General features: G+C 43.6%; 1 protein-coding gene across 1 annotated transcript; it reads left to right on the top strand.

The window, feature by feature from the left end:
* Positions 1-235: 235 nt before the first annotated feature.
* LOC120027812 (calponin-3-like) lies at positions 236-16,158 on the top strand. Its single transcript, XM_038972857.1, has 7 exons — positions 236-499; positions 12,568-12,689; positions 13,117-13,183; positions 13,465-13,602; positions 13,805-13,921; positions 14,269-14,415; positions 14,776-16,158. The coding sequence occupies exons 1-7, from the start codon at positions 443-445 to the stop codon at positions 15,145-15,147; spliced, it is 1,020 nt and encodes a 339-aa protein (XP_038828785.1). The 5' UTR covers positions 236-442; the 3' UTR covers positions 15,148-16,158.
* The last annotated feature ends 7,668 nt before the right edge of the window (positions 16,159-23,826 follow it).

The raw sequence follows: 23,826 nt of genomic DNA, 5'->3' as shown, positions 1-23,826 counted from the left end.
AAGTTTGTAGCCCCAACAACATCATTAGACATCAAATGTCAAACGAAATGGACAGTAAAAACAGATAACAGAGGATAGCTTGTGCCTGGTAAAATCACTAACATCATTATCTTCCGTAGAAATGCGCTACAGTAGCAGCCTCCAACAATGGGGAGAGGTATGTAGAATCGGCTCCTCTGATTGGCTCGGAAGGCTCCGTCAATGGTCTTGCGAAATTTTTTCCAAACAAAAATGAGGTATTGAAGTGAGAAGTTTTAGTCCGACCAGCCTCTGCGATACTCACAGTCCACTCGTTTGCACGGATTTAAACTCCTCCTTTGGACTGACTGAACGGGACACCGAACTACGCTGTTCATTGTGTGATACAAAGTAACCCGAAAGGAATCGTTTTTGCTACTTTGTAGCAGTGGATATTGACTTTGGTTGTAAATCTAAAACAAATATGACTTCATTCAATAAGGGACCAGCCTACGGGTTATCAGCAGAGGTGAAAAGCAAAGTGAGTAAAGAACTAAAAAGTAAATCATTTGTTTATTTTATAACCACATTTTGGTTTGTAAATTATTGCCGTTTTGGATAAACCAACTGAACCAACCAATTGCTGCTGGGCTACAGAGTTGGACATGTGAGTCGTCCTTGGTTTAATAGTTTGATGCACTGTTATGGCAGATCATCTTTGGTTATGATTAATAGGCTACAAGGGCCATTTTCATATGGGACTGTCCCCTACAGAAATTTAGACGAAAAAAAAACAAGTTTCACACATTAATTAAAAGTTTACCAACTATTTTTGAAAACACTTAAGTAAAAACAATCACTGGAAGTAGCATGAGTGCAAGCCAACTAAGCCCAATGCATTGTTTGTAGCAGTGGGACAGGGAGGAGTTCGCTAGTAATGGTTCGTTCGAACGTTTAATATTTTTTTTTTTTAACAGTTAACGTCAGGAACCGAATCGCGTCTGTGAAAGAGCCTTTTTTTTTAAATCTCCAGACAACGATTAACTGCAGAAAAGTTATAAAAACATTCTCTGAATATTATAATTCCTCACTGCAGGAACAATAGTAAGGTGAAAGACTTTTTCTGGTCCACACATTTATGCAGTGCGTTGTTTTTTTCTCGTTTTTTTCTTCAGGCCGCCTAATAATTTCGTCAGGTAAAGCTGTAGGATATTTGAACTCCCATGTCAAGATCTGAAATAGTGCTAGGCAACTTTGTAGGTTTTACATTAGAGATTGGTTATTACTGAACGAATAGCCATTTTAGGAGCCAAATAAACTGCTGTTTTAACTGACCTGAGCCAAATGAGCCAGCTCACTGATAAGACTGACATCATTAGAGTCTGCAGCATATGGGCAATGGGTAGGCTATGCCCCCACATTTAAATGTGGCAATGGGGGCTACACTGTAACTGCACAGCTGTCTCTGTCAGTCAGAGATGTTATTTAGTGTAACTTAAACAACAAATGCAATGAGAGGTGAATTACCGCGTCGGGCCCTGGTTTAAAGCCACAATCCTGAAATTGTGTTTCAGCCAAATGTTAGCCCATATAAATGAGAGAAATGTAACCACCAAATCTCTATTTTTGATGTAAAAGACACCTTTTTTTGTGAAACATTTTTGAGAAACTTGCCCCAAACAGCAAGACACTTTCTCAAATCACTTAGACATGAACTCACTCATAAAAACAGAATCTCTGCTGTATTCTTTGACAGTCTCTCTTTGCTCAAGGTATTACAAGTTATGACTCTTACGTAGGTTAGTATCAAATTATTTGATATTTTAAAAAGAAAAATGGTGTAATTTTACCCCCCTTTTCATGTTATCCAAGTACGATCTTGTCTCATCGCTGCAACTCCCCAACAGGCTCGGGAGAGGCGAAGGTCGTGTCATGCATCCTCCGAAACATGACCCGCCTAGCCGCGCTTCTTAACAACCACTCACTTAACCCGGAAGCCAGCCTCACCTATGTGTCAGAGGAAACACTGTTCAACGGACGACCGTGGTCAGCTTGCAGGCGCTCGACCCGCCACAAAGAGTTGCTAGAATGCGATGAGCCAAGTAAAGTCCCCCCCGGCCAAACCCTCCACTAACCCGGACAAACGTTTGCCAATTGTTGGCCGCCCGGTCACGGCCATTTGTGACACAGCCTGGGATCGAACCCCAGGCCATGGTGATGCCGCAAAACTGTGATGCAGCGCCTTAGACCGCTGCCCCACTCGGGAGACGGGCTAGTATCAAGTTTTGTTTTGGCTGGGGTTGTGGAAACTGTAGGCACAGTGATATCAGCTATCCGATTGGCCAGCGCAGAAGGCACACTTGATTTAGCCACAGCAATGGCACACTTGATTTAGCCACAGATCTCCCGGTCTGCCTGGGTGGTGGAGTTTGTCTTTTCAGACATTTTAAATGGTTCAAAATGGGAGCACTGACTACCCGGTGCACAGGGCTTCTGAATCAAGTGCACCTACCTCCAACAGCTCAAAACAAAAAGGAGCGCAAGTCTTTATCGTTGGCTTTTCTACAGAAATGTTTGATCGACTAGGAATGCCTTGAAGATCGACCAGTCGATCATGATCGCCCGGTTGGTGACACTGCATTAGACAACAAGGTGGACGAAATTTGGGCACAAGTTGCCTTCCAGAGAGACATCAGAGATTGTAACTTTCTCTGTTTCATGGAAACATGGCTCACTTGGGATATGTTGTCAGAGTCGGTACAGCCACCCAGTTTCTTCACGCATCACTCTGACCGAAACAAAGATCTCTCTGGTAAGAAGGGCGGGGGTATATGCCTTATGATTAACGACTCATGGTGTAATCATAACAACATACAGGAACTCAAGTCTTTTAGTTCACCTGACCTAGAATTCCTTACAATCAATACTGACCGCATTATCTACTAAGAGAATTCTCTTTGACTATATTCACAGCCGTGTATATCCCCCCCAAGCAGATACCTCAACAGGCCGTGAAAGAACTTCACTGGACTCTATGTAAACTGGAAACCATATATCCTGAGGCTGCATTTATTGTAGCTGGGGATTTTAACAAAGCTAATCTGAGAACAAGGCTTCCTAAATTTGATCAGCATATCGAATGAGCGACACGAGCTGGTAGCATTCTGGACCATTGCTACTCTAACTTCCACGATGCATACAAAGCCCGCCCTCCCTTCGGCAAATCTGACCATGACTCCATTTTGTTCCTCCCAGCCTATAGACGGAAACTAAAACAGGAAACGCTTGTGCTCAGGTCTATCCAACACTGGTCTGACCCATCAGATTCCAAGCTTCAAGATTGCTTTGATCACGTGGACTGGGTTATGTTCCGGGTAGCCTCAGGCAACAATATTGACATATACGCTGACTCGGTGAGCGCGTTTATTAGCAAGTGCATCGGTGATGTTGTACCCACTGACTATTAAAACCTTCCCTAACCAGAAACCGTGGATTGATGGCAGCATTCGCGAAAAACTGAAAGCACGAACCACCGCTTTTAATTATGGCAAGGCGACTGGAAACATGACCGAAAACAAACAGTGTAGCTATTCCCTCCGCAAGGCAATCAAACAAGCAAAGTTCCAGTATAGAGTAGAGTCACAATTCAATGGCTCAAACGCGAGACATATGTGGCAGCGTCTACAGTAAATCACGGATTACAAAAAGAAAACCAGCCCTGTCGCGGACATCAACGTCTTGCTCCCAGACAAATTAAACAACAACTTTGCTCGCTTTGAGGACAATGCTGTGCCACTGACATGGCCCGCTACCAAAGCCTATAGGGTTCTCCTACACCGTGGCCAACGTGAGTAAAACATTTAAACGTGTTTACCCTCACAAGGCTGCCGGCCCAGACGGCATCCCTAGCCGCGTCTTCAGAGCATGCGCAGACCAGCTGGCTGGTGTGTTTATGGACATATTCAATCAATCCCTATCCCAGTCTGCTGTGCCCACATGCTTCAAGTTGGCCACCATTGTTCCTGTTCCCAAGAAAGCTAACTGAACTAAATGACAATTGCCCTGTAGCACTCACTTCTGTCATCATGAAGTGCTTTGAGAGACTAGTCAAGGATCATATCACCTCCACCCTACCTGATACCTTAGACCCACTCCAATTTGCTTACCGCCCCAATAGGTCCACAGACGACGCAATCGCCATCACACTGCACACTGCCCTGTCCCATCTGGACAAGAGGAATACCTATGTAAGAATGCTGTTCATTGACTACAGCTCAGCATTTAACACCATAGTACCCTCCAAACTTGTCATTAAGCTCGAGACCCTGGGTCTCGACCCCGACCTGTGCAACTGGGTCCTGGACTTTCTGACGCGCCACCCCCAGGTGGTGAGGTTAGGAAACAACATCTCTACCCCGCTGATCCTCAACACTGGGGCCCAACAAGGGTGCGTTCTCAGCCCTCTCCTGTACTCCCTGTTCACCCATGACTGTGTGGCCATGCACGCCTCCAACTCAATCATCAAGTTTGCAGACGACACTACAGTGGTAGGCTTGATTACCAACAACGACGAGACGGCCTACAGGGAGGAGGTGAGGGCCCTCGGAGTGTGGTGTCAGGAAAATAACCTCACACTCAACAAAACAAAGGAGATGATCGTGGACATCAGGAAACAGCAGAGGGAGCATCCCCTCATCCACATCGACGGGACAGTAATGGAGAAGGTGGAAAGTTTTATGTTCCTCGGCGTACACATCACGGACAAACTGAAATGGTCCATCCACACAGACAGCATGGTGAAGAGGGCGCAACAGCGTCTCTTCAACCCGAGGAGGCTGAAGAAATTTGGCTTGTAACCTAAAACACAAACTTTTACAGATGCACAATCGAGAGCATCCTGTCGGACTGTATCACCGCCTGGTAAGGCAACTGCTCCGCCCTCAACCGCAAGTTTCTCCAGAGGGTGGTGCGGTCTGCACAACACATCACCGGGGGTAAACTACATGCCCTCCAGGACACCTACAGCACCCGATGTCACAGGAAGGCCAAAAAGATAATCAAGGACGACATCCACCCGAGCCACTGCCTGTTCACCCCGTTATCATCCTGAAGGTGAGGTCAGTACAGGTGCATCAAAGCTGGGACGGAGAGACTGAAAAACAGCTTCTATCTCAAGGCCATCAGGCCGTTAATCAGCCATCACTAACAGAGTGGCTGCTGCCAACATACAGACTCAAATCTCTGGCCACTTTAATACCTTACTTTAGTCACTTTAAATAACGCCACTTTAATGTCTACATATCCTACATTATTCATCTCATATGTATATACTGTATTCTAGACCATCTACTGCATCTTGCCTATGCCACACGGCCATCTCATCCATATATTTATATGTAAATATTCTTATTCATCCCTTTACATTTGTGTGTATGAGGTAGTCGTTGTGAATTTGTTAGATTACTTGTTAAATATTACTGCACTGTCAGAACTAGAAGCACAAGCATTTCGCTACACTCGCATTAACATCTGCTAACCATGTGTATGTGACCAATACAATTTGATTTGATGTCCCACTGGTTCATAACACATTGGCCTAGGCTACCGAAGTTGTCCCTCTGTAGGAAATGACTGAATAATGACATCGTCGATCAGCCTATCCATCGGAAACAGGACAGTCAAGGCCGAAGGAGCATAGCCTACTCAGGCCCATGTGTAATGTTTATATGAAACTGTGTCTCGTGTACAGTTTCTATCTGCCCTGTCTCGGTTTTAATTGATAGCAGTGGTGCCAGAAGCCAGCCAAGGTTTCTCTCTCTCCTGATAAAAGATAAGCAGGCTGTCATAGCCTACTGTTGGCCAATGATGTGAAAATCCAGTTAGAGAGGGATGATAATGGATATTTTTCAACAAACCTTGAGGAGAAATTGACCGGGAGCACAAAAACTTGTGAACAACACAGTGGAATCTAGGTTACTGTATTTAAGTGTGTTGCAGAACGATGAGATCATCAACAAACATACCCAGTGTTGTTAGAGTAGCCTACACAGTCCATTCATACATTGCCTTGCACTGGCTGGCTTTCAAGTGACAGATTTCTATGTCAACTTTTGGCACACTAAGTCAGGAATTTGTCAAACACTCCAGCAGATTGTGAATTTATCAAGCTGTGATTAAATACACACTGCAGAAACTAAACTGGAGGAAACTATACATGCAATCACTCGTATTGTACGGGCTTCTTTGGAAGTCGCATGTCAGAGATGCTTAGAATTTTTCAATGATCCCTCTCTATTACCAACATCCCCTAGCCTCACATTGCTACACTTCCTGAACGTGAGAAACTGGAACCTGGAAACCGGCAACAAACAACCCAGTCTGAAAGATCTCTAATTCACTGAGCTATGGTGCTCTCTCTCTCTCCTATGATTTGTCATTTTGAGAGGTCTCTCTCTGCCTGAAGATGGGATATTACGAGTATAAATTCATTAAGCTGTGGTTCCAAGCAGAGTTAAAATCCTGTGGCTCAAACCATCTGTTTCTCATGCCTTAATGAGACCAGACCACCTCATTCCTTAGTTAGCACAGTTTCTGTTGTCTCTTGTGTTGTGGTCCATCTGATCCACAAAGTGGTTCAAGACAGGCTACAGTTTTAGGCTACTGCGTCATGTCTCCTAACTGTACCTACTGCCCCTGTTTACGTTTGTACTTTCATTCACATTGTGGTGGTATGAAAAGATTTTAGGGGAGGTAATCTCTTGAACTTTGACAGGATCAGATGAGCAATACTAGTACAGCCGGGAAAATATTAAAATGATGTTAGCTCTCGTTCTTCTAATGCGTGTGTGCTTTCTGATATTTTCCAGGGTGGCTGCCAACACACATGCTTTATTTGAGGGCTAATTGTGATAAATTTCCAGTGCATTCTGAAAGGGGGAAATGGAAAGCAGCTTCGTTTCCAATGTAAATGCTTGCTAACGTCGAAAGATGACCAGCAACTGTCATTCAACCACACACACACACACACACACACGCACTTTAAATTAATGATACTTGATGTCCTTTCCTGCTTGAATTATGTAAGAAAAAGCTGAATGTTTGGACCAGTCAGTGTGTTCCAAAGTTACTTTCCTCAGCCCATATTGTTTATAAAGTCAAACCACCACGTTAGTTATTTGTAATCAAACAAGCCAGCAGTGCTTTCCAAGGGGTCACCGCCACTCAGGTTGAAGTGTTGACCAAATGTTTGACTGACTAACTGGTGTTTTTTTTGGGCTGGGACTTCTCAAGTGTTTGTAAAATAGAGCAGGAATTCCCTCTGGAGCCTGGGAGCACATGAACTCACATCTGTTATATCTTTCCTACGGCAGTTGGAGGGTCGTGAACTTAGAGTTTGACTGCTCTTGTTAGGGTAGAGATTTAGCTGAATCCGTTGCTGTGTGAAAGAGGGAGTCGTATTAATGAGGTCCGAAGACGTTGGGTTACCACCAAGTAGCCTATAGCCCTCCTGAGAATTTCATGTTGAGTTTGTTTTCATTTCAGCCCAAAGGTTTCAGAAGTAAAGATTTCCATACAGAAAAAAACGACTTAATGTTCAGTTTGTTTCTCACCCAAAGGGTTTCAGTAGTAAATATTATATTTTCTCCAGCCGGGTCTGATAGGAGATCCCATCACATTTATCTGATTACTCACTAATACATGCTTGCTAAAATAGTTGATCGTAGATAGTGGGGCTACAAAGCCTCGCCATTCATGTAGGTCTGAATCTGCCTTGTTTGTTTTTTCCCTCCATTGAAGTCTTTGGGTGGGCGAGTTGTTGGTTCCTCAAGCAAACAGAGTATTTGGTTGTATATCTCTGCTGAATCTTTGGCAGGAAAGAGATTGCAGACGTGCAGTCTTGGAACCACAAGACAAAACAATGCAAGCTCTGTCCATGTCCTCTGCTCTCCTCTACCTCAATGTGTGTTTTTTCTAGTGGCCCTGGAGCAGGCAGGGGGCCCTGGATAGGAGCCAGGGGTTGGCTGAATGAGGCCCATCTCAGGCTTCCCGGGCTAGGGAGAGGAATTAGGAGAACAGGGCAGTCGGGCTAGTGGTGGTCTTAATACACCATAATCATGTTCTGTCGGGCACAACATAGAAAAACACTTTGAAACAGAACATGAAAAATGAGTCCAGGTAGTCCCTCCATGTTTTAGTCTGTTTTCTATGCTTTGGTGCCAAATGAACATGACCCAGATATGTGGTGGAGGACTCCAACCCCCCCCCCCCTCCTTTTTAATAGTGAAACACAGTACCATTACTATCAATGTGGGGGAGCGCTGCAGGGAGAAGTGTTGGGGGTTGGAGTGTTCCCCTGCTATTTGCTGACAGGAGACAATTCCCTCCCTGCAATGGTTCCGGCTGGATTTTCTTTTCACAGTGAGACTGATTCCTGAATTCCTTGTTTTGTTGCGTTAACCCCCGAGATGCTGTTTTGGGGTGAACAGAAACTGAGCTCGTTTCCTGAAACCATTGTTTAGCTTTTTTAACTTTCACATCCCCAAGATCGACACTGGCTGTTTCACCAACCTTGACATGTTCAACTTTGATGAAGGCTAATGTTAGCTAGTGCACTTCTTTGTTATAACACTATTGTCTGTAACAACATGTTAAAGACTTAATGTATGATTGTTGAATCTGTTGGACTTTTTATTATTGTTAGTTGGTTTCTTGCTTAATTAACATCAGAGGCTCTTTCCACATGTCTCAAGTTTGGTTTTATTAAGGCTCAAGTTAGGATTTGGCCTAGTGCAGTGATTGGTTTTATTAAGGCTCCAAACTATATGTAAACATTTCTAGTTCACTACACATTTTATAGCACAGCCAATCACTTCACATTTATGTGGTCTACTGAGCGTTTTCAGAGCTAACGGATAGTGGTTAAATATGAATGAATACCAGCTGGACTGTTTGTTCAATACTTCGTCATGTGTGTGATTGAACAAATAATTAATCAAGTGGGGGTCATTCTGGTCATAGAATCTGTCAAGTTCCCTGTTAGAGATGCCCTCAATTCTATAAGATATTGTATAAATGGGACTGATAACTTGATTGTAAGGAACTTCATGACTATATAATTCCCTTTTACTAGAAATTGTTTCAAAGAGAAACAATACCAGACTGGATGATACGCATGTTATTGATTTTATACAACGATTGCCTCAACAGTGGTGTATCTAGCCTATATTGAATTGATCGTGTTGGACTTCTGGGGCATTTTCTCCCTTTAAACCTTCTTCTCCGTCCAGATGTTTTCTAGGTTCTGCAACGTCATCAGGAAATGCTTTGGAGTACAGTGTTGGGTTGTGGAAGATGGGCTTGTCTGGGGTTCAATTCCAGTGGGGTTTAGCCCATGTAGCTTTCCAGATTTCTCCTCAGAAGCTTTCCTTTTAACGACTCCAAGACATAAGAGAACTGGGGGGAGTTGGCAGTGTTCCTAGAGAAGTACTGCTGTGCTGGGAGAGAGAAGTGAAGAAAGAGAAATCTCTCCTCTCTCTAATCCTCCGTGATTTCTCTCTGAGGGCTCTGTGTTCTCGGGTGATGGTTTGGCTTCAGCTGCTGTCAGTCAGTGGCACAAAAAGCCTCTGATGAATTTTTGTAAATGACAGTGTGCTGTCAAGCTGTTCAGAAGGGATGGACAAGTTCCTCTATAACCCTTCCACTCCATCCCAGTCCTCTCATTGAGTCATGTTTTGCAACTAGAACACCACTTTGGCCCTTTTACAAGATGGAGGCACGTTTGAAGATTTGCCTTTGTGTGTTATATGAGAACAGGGCCTCGTTTCTCTCTCTCACACACACGTACACCGCTTCAGAGAGGGCATGTCTTTCTGGTGACGGCCTTCACATTCCAGCTGACAGGATTTAGTGTGTGGGGGGGGGGGGGGGGTGATAAACTGTAGTTAAATGAAAACAAGCCTTTCTCTGCTGAATAGGGGGGAAGAAGTTGGCTACAAGTTTATGGGCTTCAAGCTTTCAGTCTCACATAGTAGTACTAAAAGGCTGTCATTACCCCAATGGCTTTATTAGCTTTCAATACGCCTGGTTTACATTGCTACATAGCCTACATATAGCATCCCTCTTGAATCCCAGCATTAACATGTGGTGCTAAAGAGCTAATATCAGCACACTGGGAATAAGCTACAGTTGTAGAGTAAAGGTGAAACAAAGAATGGACTATAATGTGAGGAGTGGAATGGAGGCAAGATGCTTTGTCTCCTGTGGTCTTCTTCCTCTTTGACTAGATTCAAGAGATGAGTTTGTTTGTTTAACTGACTCCGTGTGAACTGTGAGATGCACTTGTTAAAAGCCCATGTTCATAGGACATAGGCCAATGTTAAAGTGTTTGTTTACAATGGAATATGAACTAATGGGTGACTGTAGCTGCAAAGCACAGTTAAATATACTCAGTAGTTTGACATTTGTAGAAAGGACCTGGAAAAGTTCCATGGCATTGTGCAATCCAATTGTGGGTAATTGACAGTACAGTACTTAGTCATTTACAGTAGATTACAACACATTCAGTGTAGGCCTTTCCATTTTTAGCAGATCCAGTGACTCTGTTTACATTTAATGAGTTTTTGCTTCCGCATGTGTTCTGTAGTGTGCGTTTGGCAATTGAAGCCTTGAGCATGGTAAATGCTCCAGAGAGCCAGCGGGGGAGGTTTCCAAGCCCTTGACTTCTCATGTTGTGTGTGTAATGGAGAGGAAGCAGTGGGAGAAGAAGAGGAGCATGCTATTGTAATTGGCTTCACATTCTCACACACACACACACACACACACACACACACACACACACACACTTCCTCCGATGGCTACTGTCCATGCCATGATGCCAATAGCATCACTTCCTCTCTGGAGCTGTGTCCTGGTGCACATTAGCTACCCAGCATTTTAGTGAGCTGACCCTGGGAGAACGGACTGTCCCTAAAACACAAGACCACAATAAATAGATTATTGTCATTTCTTTTCCTGGCAATAGACCAGGATTAATGTGCTCTAGAAAAAACTATATCGGACCACACTAATGGCCTTAAGTGTCTTCATTTGGGCAAGTGTCTGTCAGTCTCGAAAATAGCTTCTCTTTTAATTCTCAGTAAACCGTGGTTGCATCATGAGCTCCCTTATGAACAACGTGAATTTGGGTATATTTTTTTCTCACACTGGCTTTGAAGCCGACGTGGGAATCTGAAAGCATTTCTGACGTAACGTTGGGACTCACTAGAAGGGTTTACGTCCTTACTGTTTGTTTTGACCCAATAAGGTTCTAACAACAATCTATATTACATGAATCACTTAGTTAAATCACTTTGGCTCCTGAGTGGCGCAGCAGTCTAAGGCACTGCATCTCAGTGCTAGCGGTGTCACTACAGACCCTAGTTCAATTCCCTGCTGTCTCACAACCGGCCGTGATTGGGAGTCCCATAGGGCGGCGCACAATTGGCCCAGCGTTGTCTGGGTTAGGCCTTCATTGTAAATTAAAAATTTGTTCTTAAAACCTCCTTAAGGATCGGAACCTTTTTTTCAATTTTCGCCTAAAATGACATACCCAAATCTAACTGCCTGTAGCTCAGGACCTGAAGCAAGGATTTGCATATTCTTGATACCATTTGAAAGGAAACACTTTGACGTTTGTGGAAATGTGAAATGAATGCAGGAGATCATAACACATTTGATCTGGTAAAAGATAATACAAAGAAAAAAACATGCACTTTTTTGTTCCATCTTTGAAATGCAAGCAAAAGGTCACAATGTACTAGTCCAGGTTAGGAGCAATTTCAATTTTGGCCACTAGATGGCAGCAGTGTGCAAAGACTGATCAAATGAACCATTGCATTTCTGTTCAAAATGTTGTATCGAGACTGCCCAAATGTGCCTAATTTGGTTTATTAATAAATGTTCAAGTTCATAACTGTACACTCTCCGCAAACAATATAATGGTATTCTTTCACTGTAATAGCTACTGTAAATTGGACAGTGCAGTTAGATTAACAAGAATTTAAGCTTTCAGCCCATATCAGATATGTCTGTCCTGGGAAATGTTCTTGTTACGAACAACCTCATGCTAATCACATTAGCCTACATTAGCTCAACCATCCCATGTGGGGGGACACCGATCCCGTAGAGGTTAACTGACTTGCCTCGTTAAATAAAATAAAACGTCTGGGCTTTAATGCTATTCCAGACAGAAGGTCAACATTTTGAGCTTTAAGCCCCCCCAGTCCCAGCCTGTTGATTTACCCCACAGCTCAGTACTTACTCTGCTGAAATGACACCCTATTCCTTTTATAGTGCACTACTTTTCACCAGGGCTCTAGTCAAAAGTAGTGCACTAAATAGGGAATTGGGTGCCATTTGGGGCACATGTGTAAAAGCCCAGCTTGCTAACAACTTCTTACAATCTTCTCGATGGGTAAAACTTTTTGGTTTTTATTACAATGTCAAAGGACATTATGAGACATGCCATGCAAGCCTGTAGCTTGATCAGTGGTACAGACTTGAATATAGAAGATGTTGCTCTAGGTTCTCCGATAACTTTTACTAAGCCACTGTGTGCTTTCACCTTCTCAGATCGCAGGCAAATATGACATGCAAAAGGAGGAGGAGCTTCGGTTCTGGATCGAGGAGGTGACGGCGATGGCCATTGGCGAGAACTTCCAGAAGGGCCTAAAGGATGGAGTCATCCTGGGAGAGTAAGTGTCTGTCACCGTCAGCTCTGCAGTAAACACAGAGGGTTGACATTGCTGTGTGTGTGTGTGTGTGTGTGCGCCCTCCACACTATGCTGTGATCTGCAGCTAATGTTTGCCGAGTGGAGACTGACTAGGATTTTACATATGAGTAATCAATCACACTCCAGTCACTATCCACAGATTGATGTGGTGATTTGCATTTTGTCTGTTTTATATTCAGTTGAATACAGTTGAATACTGCAGATATTGTCCTCAGCATATTTCCTCCCCAATAATTAAATATATATTTTTTACATTAAACTTGAACACTTTAAACTGAATGTGTGTGTAAGATGCATAAACATTTCGCTACACCCGCGATAACATCTGCAAAATGTGTATGCGATCAATCAGATTTGATTTGATAGACTGACCTTCTCTCTTTCTTAGATTGATAAACAAACTGCAACCTGGCTCGGTAAAGAAAATTAACCACTCACAACTGAACTGGCACAAGGTAGGCTAACCTAAACCTCCATGTATGGAGTTTAGAGTACACAATCTTCCGTAATAATATGAACACTTTTTTAAAAAGAAAGCACAAAGACAAAAGAGTGGATGTTCAGCTCATTAATACCGTTAAAGTATTAATGCTATGCCCATCAGGAGGATGTAATGTCACAGAACATTCTGATAGAAATGTAGCATGTAGAAAATATATTATTGTCTTGTCAGAAGGGAATCGTGCCAGCTCTATTCAATCTATTTATATCTGTAACCTGTGTTATGTTACCCCAGCTGGAGAACCTTGGTAACTTCATCAAAGCCATCCTGGCCTACGGCATGAAGCCCAATGACATCTTCGAGGCCAACGACCTGTTTGAGAACGGGAACATGACCCAAGTCCAGAGCACATTGCTCTCCCTTGCTAGCATAGTGAGTGTGATACCCAGGGGGGTAGAAAGACTTCTTTCATTTATTTTTTAAACATACAAGACATGTTATTGTACAGTTGGTGTCTACTGGGAGAAAGACTTTGACACCTACTGTAAAGTGTTACCAAGATTCTGATAGGGTTCCTTCTCTCCAAGGGACTTGTAGCATCAATATATTTCCACATTCTTGTCTTCTTCCACAGGCAAAGACCAAAGGCATGCACACATCGTGTGACATTGGTGTGAAATACGCAGACAAACAGACACGCCATTTTGATGACGATAAGATCAAGGCTGGACAATGTGTCATCGGACTGCAGGTAAGACATGCTGATGCTTAAACAGCCACAGGTTGTTGGGCTCTGTTACTGGATGTGACTATAATAATAATAATAAATGTGTTCATTATTATACCTTTTCAATGTTTCGCCAATGAAAATCATCCTGATTTTAATTAATGTTTTGTATGTAGCTTATTTAACTGATTCTTCAATCGCTTGTAATAGATGTGGGGCGGCAGGTAGCATAGCAGTTAAGAGCGTTGAGCCAGTAACCTGGTTCTAATCCCCAAACTAACTAGGTGAAGTCGCCCTGGATAAGAGTGTCTGCTAAATGACTAAAATGTAAGTGTAATACGTCTATTCAGCTATGTTCCTGTGTATTTTAGATGGGGACCAACAAGTGTGCGAGCCAGGCTGGTATGACAGCATATGGGACCAGAAGACATCTTTACGACCCAAGGTCCCAGACAGACAAGCCTTATGACCAGACCACCATCAGTCTGCAGATGGGTACCAACAAAGGAGCCAGCCAGGTATAACCAATTATGTATATAAACACTGTGAATGTCTATGGGTAGAACAAACACTGATGCATTTACAGGGGTCCACTTCTCCTGTTGAAACCTCGATGGAACCTATGTAATGGAAGGAACTAGCTAGCAAGTACTACTTTCAAGAGAGCCAAGGGAATGTAACAGAGAGCAATGGGATCTAGTGTACAATATGATGGAGACTTCACATGGCTTTTCATTGCACATCGCCATAATCACATGGTTGATGATACATGATAAGTATGTTTGTCTTGAAGACAATCCAAGTCAACAACTGTTTTCCTGGAAAGCTCCTAAAGTGTACCCCTCCCCGGCCCTCTCTCCCTCTCCCCTCCCCCGCAGGCCGGTATGTCCTGCCCGGGAACACGTCGGGACATCTTCGACAATAAGCAGGTGCATCCAGTGGACAACTCCACCATCTCCCTGCAGATGGGCACCAACAAGGTGGCTTCCCAGAAAGGCATGAGTGCGTACGGCCTGGGACGCCAGGTGTACGACCCCAAGTACTGCGGCTCGCCCACCGAGCCCGTCATACATACCAACGGGAGCCAAGGCACGGGCACCAACTGCTCTGAGATCAGCGACAGTGACTATCAGGCAGAGGAATTCCTCCAAGAGGGAGAGGGGGAGGAGTACCCAGTGGCTTATCAGGAAGAGGACAACTACAGCGACGTGGCCCACTACAACAACATCGACCAGGGAATCGACTATTAGGGCTGTCCGGGGCCATCCGGCACTAGCCTGGTCCCAGATTAGTTTGTGCTGTCTTGCCAAAGACCATAGGAGTTGGCAAGACCGCACAAACAGATCTGGGACCAGGTTAATCCGGCGCCACCTTAACACCACAACGACCGCTAGACGGAGCAGTATTAAACCAGTGTATTTTATCGATGACAAACAGAGCAAGTCTTTTGCTATCCTCGCTAATCTTTTAATTTTTTTTTATTGAAGCATAAGAGATAAATATTGTCTTGAGCGCGTTCCTTCTCCACCTCCTCCCCAACTCTCCTTCCATTTGAGCAGTAGGGGTCATGCCGTTGTAGTTAAAGCGTAGTGCTGAGATGCAGTGTTGGAGATGCTATATTATAATATTATTATACTATTACATTATGAAGTATGGGACACTGTGAAGTAAAGATTCATTTAGCCAACGTTGTAGCATTTGCAACCATTCCACTTTTTTTTTATCCCTTAGACTTCTTTTACTGATCATATCATCCCTTTAAAGGAATTAGTTCACCGACTGCTTTGCTTTCTGCCAACCTAAAAGGACCAATTATTACCTTTTTATATCAATACAATTGAGTGAGCCTCAGAGTAACCAGTGGCCATCTCATCTGTTTAAATTTTTTGGTAGGTTTCAATACAAATTACTGCACCATTTCTTTTCCTAAAATCGCGCAGAGTAATTTCTAATGGCTATTCCATTAGACCAGATGCATACAGTAGGGCTAGTCTTATTGTGCCATGTCTCATGTTCTTATAGCCACCCTCCATTCCCACTGTATTTATTGCCATGTCGCTCATTATAAACTAGTGTGGTGTCTGAAAAGGCACCCTATTCCCTATATAGTGCACTACTTTTAGCCAGGGCTCTGGTCTAAAGTAGTGCACTATATAGGGTTCTATTTCAGACGCAGCCTGTCCTCTGTTATGTAATTATTTTTTTTTAAGCAAAAATGTATGTTCCAAATAAAGCCTATTCCTTGGTTCTCCAAGCTTTAATAGTCCATTGTCAACTTTATTTGCACTGTCTTCCAATCTTTTATCAAATTTCCTCTATATAAATTGGTAATGTAATTGAACCAGAATTAAATGACATGCCTGAAGCAGGAAGTATTTTTCCACATTGTTATTCTGATTGGCATTTGCCCTTTAATACTAACTGGTTTGCAGGACTTTTGATTTCATTAGGAGGGCACGCTAGTCTTGTACATTTTATGACGACGAATTGGAACGTCACTGAGCCTTGGTTGTATATTAAAATTATTCATATAGACCTAAAATTACTCTAAATATTCTGTTATGAGGCTTTAGCCACAGTGGATGTCTCTGAGACGACTTTTGGAAAGCAGCCCTCTGCCTGAATCGATGTCTCACAGTTTTCTACAGACTGTTGTAACCGCTCTGAGTGGAAAAGCAGTTTGTCTCAAAAGTGGAACAAAAAAAGAAGTCTGCAAAATAAAGTCATAGGATTTGTCTGGGCCAATAGTGTTCTGGTCAAAAGTATTGCACTATGTAGGGAATAGGATGCCATTACTGACACTCCCACTGGCTAAAGAGATACTTGCCTGATGTGCCCCTCCATACATCAATTACTGACCATTTTTTGTCATATACTGTTGAAAATGAATCATTGAAATGTTAACTGCAGTCTGTGTGGCCTAAATAAATAACTGCATTTATGCTGCTTCTCAGGAATTGTTTTTCAATTGTGACAGTAAAGTAGAGCTTGGTTAACTGTTCCAATGGCTTGGCCAGAGATCCAACCCGATAAACAACCATGACAGAGGACAAGCAGCTCAGCCAGCATCCACAGACATATTTGGAAACTGAATTTAATTAAGCTAAGCTTTGCTGCTCTCTCTTTTTGTCCCACTCCTGAATGGAATAAGCAGAAGAAAGGCTGAACTGAAAGCAATGTGATGAGTGTGTTTTGAGAACTAGCATTCCTGTGTTCTGGGAAAGGGATGGTTGAGTGAGTCCGTTCTGAGGGTGGCTGTCTGTGTGTAGGACATGGTGTGTGTGTGTGGAGCGTTAGTGTTGGACATGGTCTGCAAAAAGGCGATGTATGGTAATTCACTCAAGGCCTCAATCTGGAAGGAATGTTAAGAGCTGCAGCATATGGTTTACTGGCTTTGTAAAGGCAGACCTAACATATTGTGTTACACGCCACACCATTAACTTTTAGTGGGAATGCATGTACAAAGTGTTTCTCCTTTGGTGAGTCCACAATTATATATTAAGTACATCGCTCAAGGTCTTATAATTCTTGAAATCCACTTGTTTGCGCTCCATTGTCAAATTCACACCATCACAGTTTATGAATCATGCCTACTTATACAGTGCGTCAACAGCGCCATAGTTATTGGTAGTTGACCTCTTGTGTGTCCAGCCATGTGATGAGCTAATCAAACAGACTGTGTGTCCAAACTGGGCTTCGCAACACCAACGACAGTGACATGCCAACTCAACCAATGGGCTTCATGAGAAAACTATGGCATTCATTCAAGAACTGTCTCCTTTTTTTAGCCCCAGTCAGTTCACTGCTTGGGAATAATCAGTGCTTTGTGTGTGAGCTTTGGAATCCAGGACGAAAACGCAAGACTCAATTTTAGAGAAGGCAGTCCAAATAAGGTGGTTACCGCAGCAACCGCAGTAGGAAGGCCTTTAAAGGCAAGGCAGAACTCGAAACGACCAGTCCTGCAGCATGGCGGGAAACAAACACAAACCGTGTTGATACCCCGCCTAGCACACACACACACACACACACACACACACACACACACACACACACACACACACACACACACACACACACACACAGAGAGCAGATCCTGCTCAGGGCCAAAAACATGTCAGGAAGCCTGTGTACTGAAGGTTTGATAAACGATGTGTGGTAACCATTACCCACGGACTGTTACTGTTTAAGAGACTACTATTCGGTCTTGGTTAATTTCCATATTTGCGGTGTCTTTTGGTCAGTTACAGTAACTTGAGAAAGTTTACCAATGATTTTAATAGGTAACAGAGAAGGTACAGTGGTATGTATCCACATTGCAGCTGAGGAAATCTAGCATTGTGGCTGACATTGAAGCCTCATCGTTTCTCAATGCCCAGAGATCTTCCAACCAGTCAACACATCTGAGAGGACCAGGCTTCAGACGGAGGGTCTGTGGTTTGAAACTGCTTTTAGCTTCATCTCAGGTTATCAACCATGCATATTTAGAAAAATATTTTGGTAATAATACCACCATGCATATTTCTATTGATTTCATATTACTCGAGTGGCCTGGTTTTGCAGTGTAACGTGAGAGAGCCGTGCAGGGATTTAATGACACATGATGGATGGTTGGTTGCCTCCAAAGACAATAGAAAAGAAGGAGACTGTGGGCTAGCGCCTCTCCGAGGTCTGGACTTTATTAGCTAAGAGCTCCAGCTAGCTGCTCCTCGGGCTGTAACTCAACCAATCTCGCCTGGGATGGGGGGAACAGGGGATGGGGGGAACAGGGGTTAGGGGGAGGATATATCAGGCTCCTGACAGATACATGGACATGGAGGCTAGGGGGATGTGTGTGTGTGTGCGTGTGTGTAGGGCCATTTTCTGCAGCTGACGGGCTGGTGATCATCATGAGATACAGTCACTACTGGTGAGACTTGGGCCCTAATCCAAGACCAGTGGGAGTCCCTTGGAGGGAGCCAGGAGCCCTTTACAAGCCCAGTGAACCTGAACTTGTAAGATGACATTATAAAAAGAGGAATTGCTGTACCTGACATAGAAACATATTTTAATTGCTTGACTGCCTGTCAAATAAACTGCACAATGAATCTACAATGAATGTGTCTACTATATTCAAGGGATACCTTTGAATGACAGCATGTTAAACAATGTACAAAGTGCACACAAAAGCCTTCACTGCCTTCATTGGTTGTGAACTACACAGATCTAACAATATACATAGGTTGAGTTGGGTCTTGGAGTGAGTATGATGAGGCCCTATCCTCCCTCACATGCCAGTGGATGGCTGTTAGCAAAACATTTGCATTGCTCAAACTCAGAGAATGTGCACAAGTACAACGTCAACCACCATTGCACCATAACCTGTACTAAAAGGCCTCAGGATCTTTTTCTCATGGTCACATCCAAGACACAGTACATTCTGCTGCAATGTTAGCATCTGGTTGGAAAGACCAAAGCTTTGCTTCGCCATCAACATACAAATGTTGTACTAAAATCTCCCACTTTTTTCCTTACAATCTCTAATGAAGGAGTATAGCATCTATAATGCTTCTCAGTTGCCTAGCGTGCTAAGAATTAGCCTTGTGTGTGAAGCCCAAATTGTGTCTTCATTTGGGAAGAGAGGTGCACTAACTCAGCCCTCTGTGGCTGGTGCTAATCTAAACCAGCTGGGTGCTGGATGAGAGTCATACGCCATTATCTGTAAATTACTTGTTTCTCAGTCTAGCAATTAGACCTAATTTCCTTGCATGTTGACATTGGGTGAGACAATACAACATTAACCATGGGGGAACAGAGGGAATCTGGTATGTCTATAGTCCAAACACCACGCTGTGAGTTAGTGACAGCAACATGGGCGAACAATGGAGTTAGTATTTCTCCCAGTGAGATGTTGAATACCCCAGATTCAATTTGGGGAAATACAATTAGAAGGCATCCTCTGTTTTACTGCCAATTAGTGAGAGGGCCAGAAGCAACTCCTACTCCTGACATATACAACTCAACAGTAGGACTAGCGTGTAAAGAGTACCAGGCAGAGACTATTTCAGTCTCGATCCTATCTCACCACACAAACATGACTAACGTTTCTGCTTCAGTAACATAACCTGTACTTTGGTAGAATTCCTTTAGTTGGTTGAAAGCTAATAACTACACAAACATATGAGCAAACTGAGACTGAAACAAGCGTTCCAAACCCCAAAGACTATTATGTACTCAGTATTCAGTGACTTCCCGCCCTCCTGGACACCTACAGCACCCGATATCATACGAAGGCCAAAAAGATCATCAAGGACATCAACCACCCGAGCCACTGCCTGTTCACCCCGCTATCATCCAGAAGGCGAGGTCATTACCGGTGCATCAAAGCTGGGACAGAGAGACTGAAAAACAGCTTGTATCTCAAGGCCATCAGACTGCTAAACAGCCATCACTAGCACATCAGAGGTGGCTGTCTATAGAAATAGATTATGAATCACTGGCCACTTTTAGAAATGGATCACTAGCCACTTTAATAATGTTTCCGTATCTAGCATTACATATGTATAAACTGCTCTCCACACTATTCTACGGTATCTTAGTCACTTTTAAATTGCGTTTACATATTGCATCACCCATTTCATATGTATATACTGTATTATATTCTATACTACACCACTGACTGTTAAACAGCCATCTCCAGCACATCAGAGGCTGCTGCCTATAGACATAGTGACGTGGTACCCTCTGCACACCTGGACCCTATTCCCAGTGATTAGTAATTGTATAAGTGTGTCCTTGGTTTACCATTGTCCTGTCGATTATTGTTGCAATGTCCGTTGGTTCGTGTGAGAACCTGTGCTGTGTGTTTTGGCTTTCCTGCCCATGTGGATTGAGCAGATGATTATGGGTCTCGTCGCGTGTGTTAATCATTGTGCGCTTGTGTTATTTACTCGAGGTACTCCTCACTCTTTTCTTTGGGTGTCAACCCTGTGTTTGTATAGTGTTTGTTTGGTCTTCGTCCCCGGGCCTTTACACGGCACGCTGTAATTTGGGTATAATAAAAAAAACTATTACGCATTCCTGCACCTGTCTCCCGAATCTCTCATACCAACAAGACACATAGATTAGGCATCACTGGCCACTTCAAGGAAATGAAACACCAGCCACTTTAATAATGTCTCCATATCTTGAATTACTCATTTCATATGTATAAACTGTACTCAATACTATTCTACGGTATCTTAGTCACTTTAATTGTATGTAAATATTGCATCACCCATCTCATATCTATATAATGTATTCTATACTATGCCACTGTATCTTAGTCCAATGCCACGCTGACATATATGTAAACTCAGCAACAACAAAAAAAGTCCCTTTTTCAGGACCCTGTCTTTCAAAGATAATTCATAAAAATCCAAATAACTTCACAGATCTTCATTGTAAAGGGTTTAAACACGGTTTCCCATGCTTTTTCAATTAACTTTAAACAATTAATGAACATGCACCTGTGGAACGGTCGTTAAGACACTAACAGCTTACAGACGGCAATTAAGATCACAGTTATGAAAACTTAGGACACTAAAGAGGCCTTTCTACTGACTCTGAAAAACATCAAAAGAAAGATGCCCAGGATCCCTGCTCATCTGCGTGAACGTGCATTAGGCATGCTGCAAGGAGGCATGAGGACTGCAGATGTGGCCAGGACAATACATTTCAATGTCCATACTGTGACACGCCTAAGACAGCGCTACAGGGAGACAGGACGGACAGCTGTTCGTCCTCGCAGTGGCAGACCACGTGTAACAACACCTGCACAGGAACTGTACATCAGAACATCACACTTGCGGGACAGGTACAGGATGGCAACAACAACTGCCTGAGTACCACCAGGAACGCACAATCTCTCCATCAGTGCTCAGACTGTCCGCAATAGGCTAAGAAAGGCTGGACTGAGGGCTTGTAGGCCTGTTGTAAGGCAGGTTCTCACCAGACATCACCGGCAACAACGTCGCCTATGGGCACAAACCCACCGTCGCTGGACCAGACAGGACTGGCAAAAAATGCTCTTCCCTGACGAGTCGCGGTTTTGTCTCACCAGAGGTGATGGTTGGATTCGCGTTTATCGTCGAAGGAATGAGCGTTACACCGAGGCCTGTACTCTGGAGCGGGATCGATTTGGAGGTGGAGGGTCCGTCATGGTCTGGGGCGGTGTGTCACAGCATCATTGGACTGAGCTTGTTGTCATTGCAGGCAATCTCAACGCTGTGCATTACAGGGAAGACATCCTCCACCCTCATGTGGTACCCTTCCTGCAGGCTCATCCTGACATGACACTCCTGCATGACAATGCCACCCGCCATACTGCTCGTTCTGTGCGTGATTTCCTGCAATGCAGGAATGTCAGTGTTCTGCCATGGCCAGCGAAGAGCCCGGATCTCAATCCCATTGAGCACGTCTGGGACCTGTTGGATCGGAGGATGAGAGCTAGGACCATTCCCCCCAGAAATGTCCGGGAACTTGCAGGTGCCTTGGTGGAAGAGTAGGGTAACATCTCACAGCAAGAACTGGCAAATCTGGTGCAGTCCATGAGGAGGAGATGCACTGCAGTACTAAATAAAGCTGGTGGCCACACCAGACACTGACTGTTACTTTTAATTTTGACCCCCCCCCCCCCCTTTGTTCAAGGACACATTATTCAATTTCTGTTAGTCACATGTCTGTGGAACTTGTTCAGTTTATGTCTCAGTTGTTGAATCTTGTTATGTTCATACAAATATTTACACATGTTAAGTTTGCTGAAAATAAACGCAGTTGACAGTGAGAGGACGTTTCTTTTTTTGCTGAGTTTATACATATTCTTAATACATTCCTTACTTAGATTTACGTGTATTTCGGGTATATGTTGTGAAACAGTTAGATTTTACTTGTTAGATATTACTGCATTGTCGGAGCTCGAAGAACAAGCATTTCGCTACACCTGCAATAACATCTGCTAAACATGTGTATGTGACCAATACATTTGATTTAATTTTGATTGTAAGGCATCACTAACCAGTAAGGAATTTGAGAGGGTTTCATGGGAGAGCACACTGAACGAGTCAGTAAGAGTGACTTCTCTGCAGTGCTAGAACCATCCATTTGGACATTTGGATGAGGCCACCACAGGACTGATTGAGTCTGGGCCAGGTAAAAAGCCATCAATATCCAAACCATGTCCAAAATACTGCACCAGGAACCCTATGCAGTATGCAGTCCCCACTCCCTCCCTGAAGTCCCTTGCCTGTGTTTTCCTTCGACACTTTTCCACAGACTGCACCCTGTTCTGTTCCCTGCAAAACAGTTCCTTTCAAATGTCTTTTGTTGGACATGTATTTGGCCACAGTGTCCCAGCAGCCCAGACCCCACCAGCTGATGAGTTCTGGTCGGAAGGTTCTGGTAGGTTAGGTTGCATAATCCTGAGCTCTCTCACACACACACACGCACACACACACTCGCTCACACACACACACACACAGACACACACATTTATGCAGGCATGCACACACACATGAACACACGCACCAACAGTCTCTCTCCCAACATTCTGTCTCCCAACCTCCAGCTTACCAAATACCAGAGCTGAAATTAATTAAAAATTAATTTCTGTTGTCTGTGTATGAACCAGATGACACACACAACTTTGCAGAGCTGGAAATGATTCAAATGGTTGGTTATTATACGTTCCCTACTGCACTTAGTCTCGAAAACCCGTCCCTGGGCAACAGTGACTATAAGGTCTCTTTTGTCAACTTTGATAAGGGGGAAAAATTGGGGTGGACCCTCTTGAGACAGACAACTCTCCCAAAAAATCATGAGGCACTGGGACAGACATGCCAGAATGTCATGATTCAAAACCAAAGTTTGCAGGCAAAACCTTTACTGTAGGTTTTAGTGAAAGTAGGATGCAAACT

Source organism: Salvelinus namaycush, chromosome 33 (assembly GCF_016432855.1).
Source record: "Salvelinus namaycush isolate Seneca chromosome 33, SaNama_1.0, whole genome shotgun sequence".
Classification (NCBI taxonomy): domain Eukaryota; kingdom Metazoa; phylum Chordata; class Actinopteri; order Salmoniformes; family Salmonidae; genus Salvelinus; species Salvelinus namaycush.
Note: the sequence above shows the minus strand (reverse complement) of the source record. Positions and strands in the feature narration are given on the sequence as shown.

Coding starts and splice junctions, on each gene's coding strand:
- LOC120027812 (XM_038972857.1), top strand. CDS start 443: ATGACTTCATTCAATAAGGGACCAGCCTACGGGTTATCAGCAGAGGTG. Junction 12,690..13,116: donor GATGGAGTCATCCTGGGAGA/GTAAGTGTCTGT, acceptor TCTCTTTCTTAG/ATTGATAAACAAACTGCAAC. Junction 13,184..13,464: donor CACAACTGAACTGGCACAAG/GTAGGCTAACCT, acceptor ATGTTACCCCAG/CTGGAGAACCTTGGTAACTT.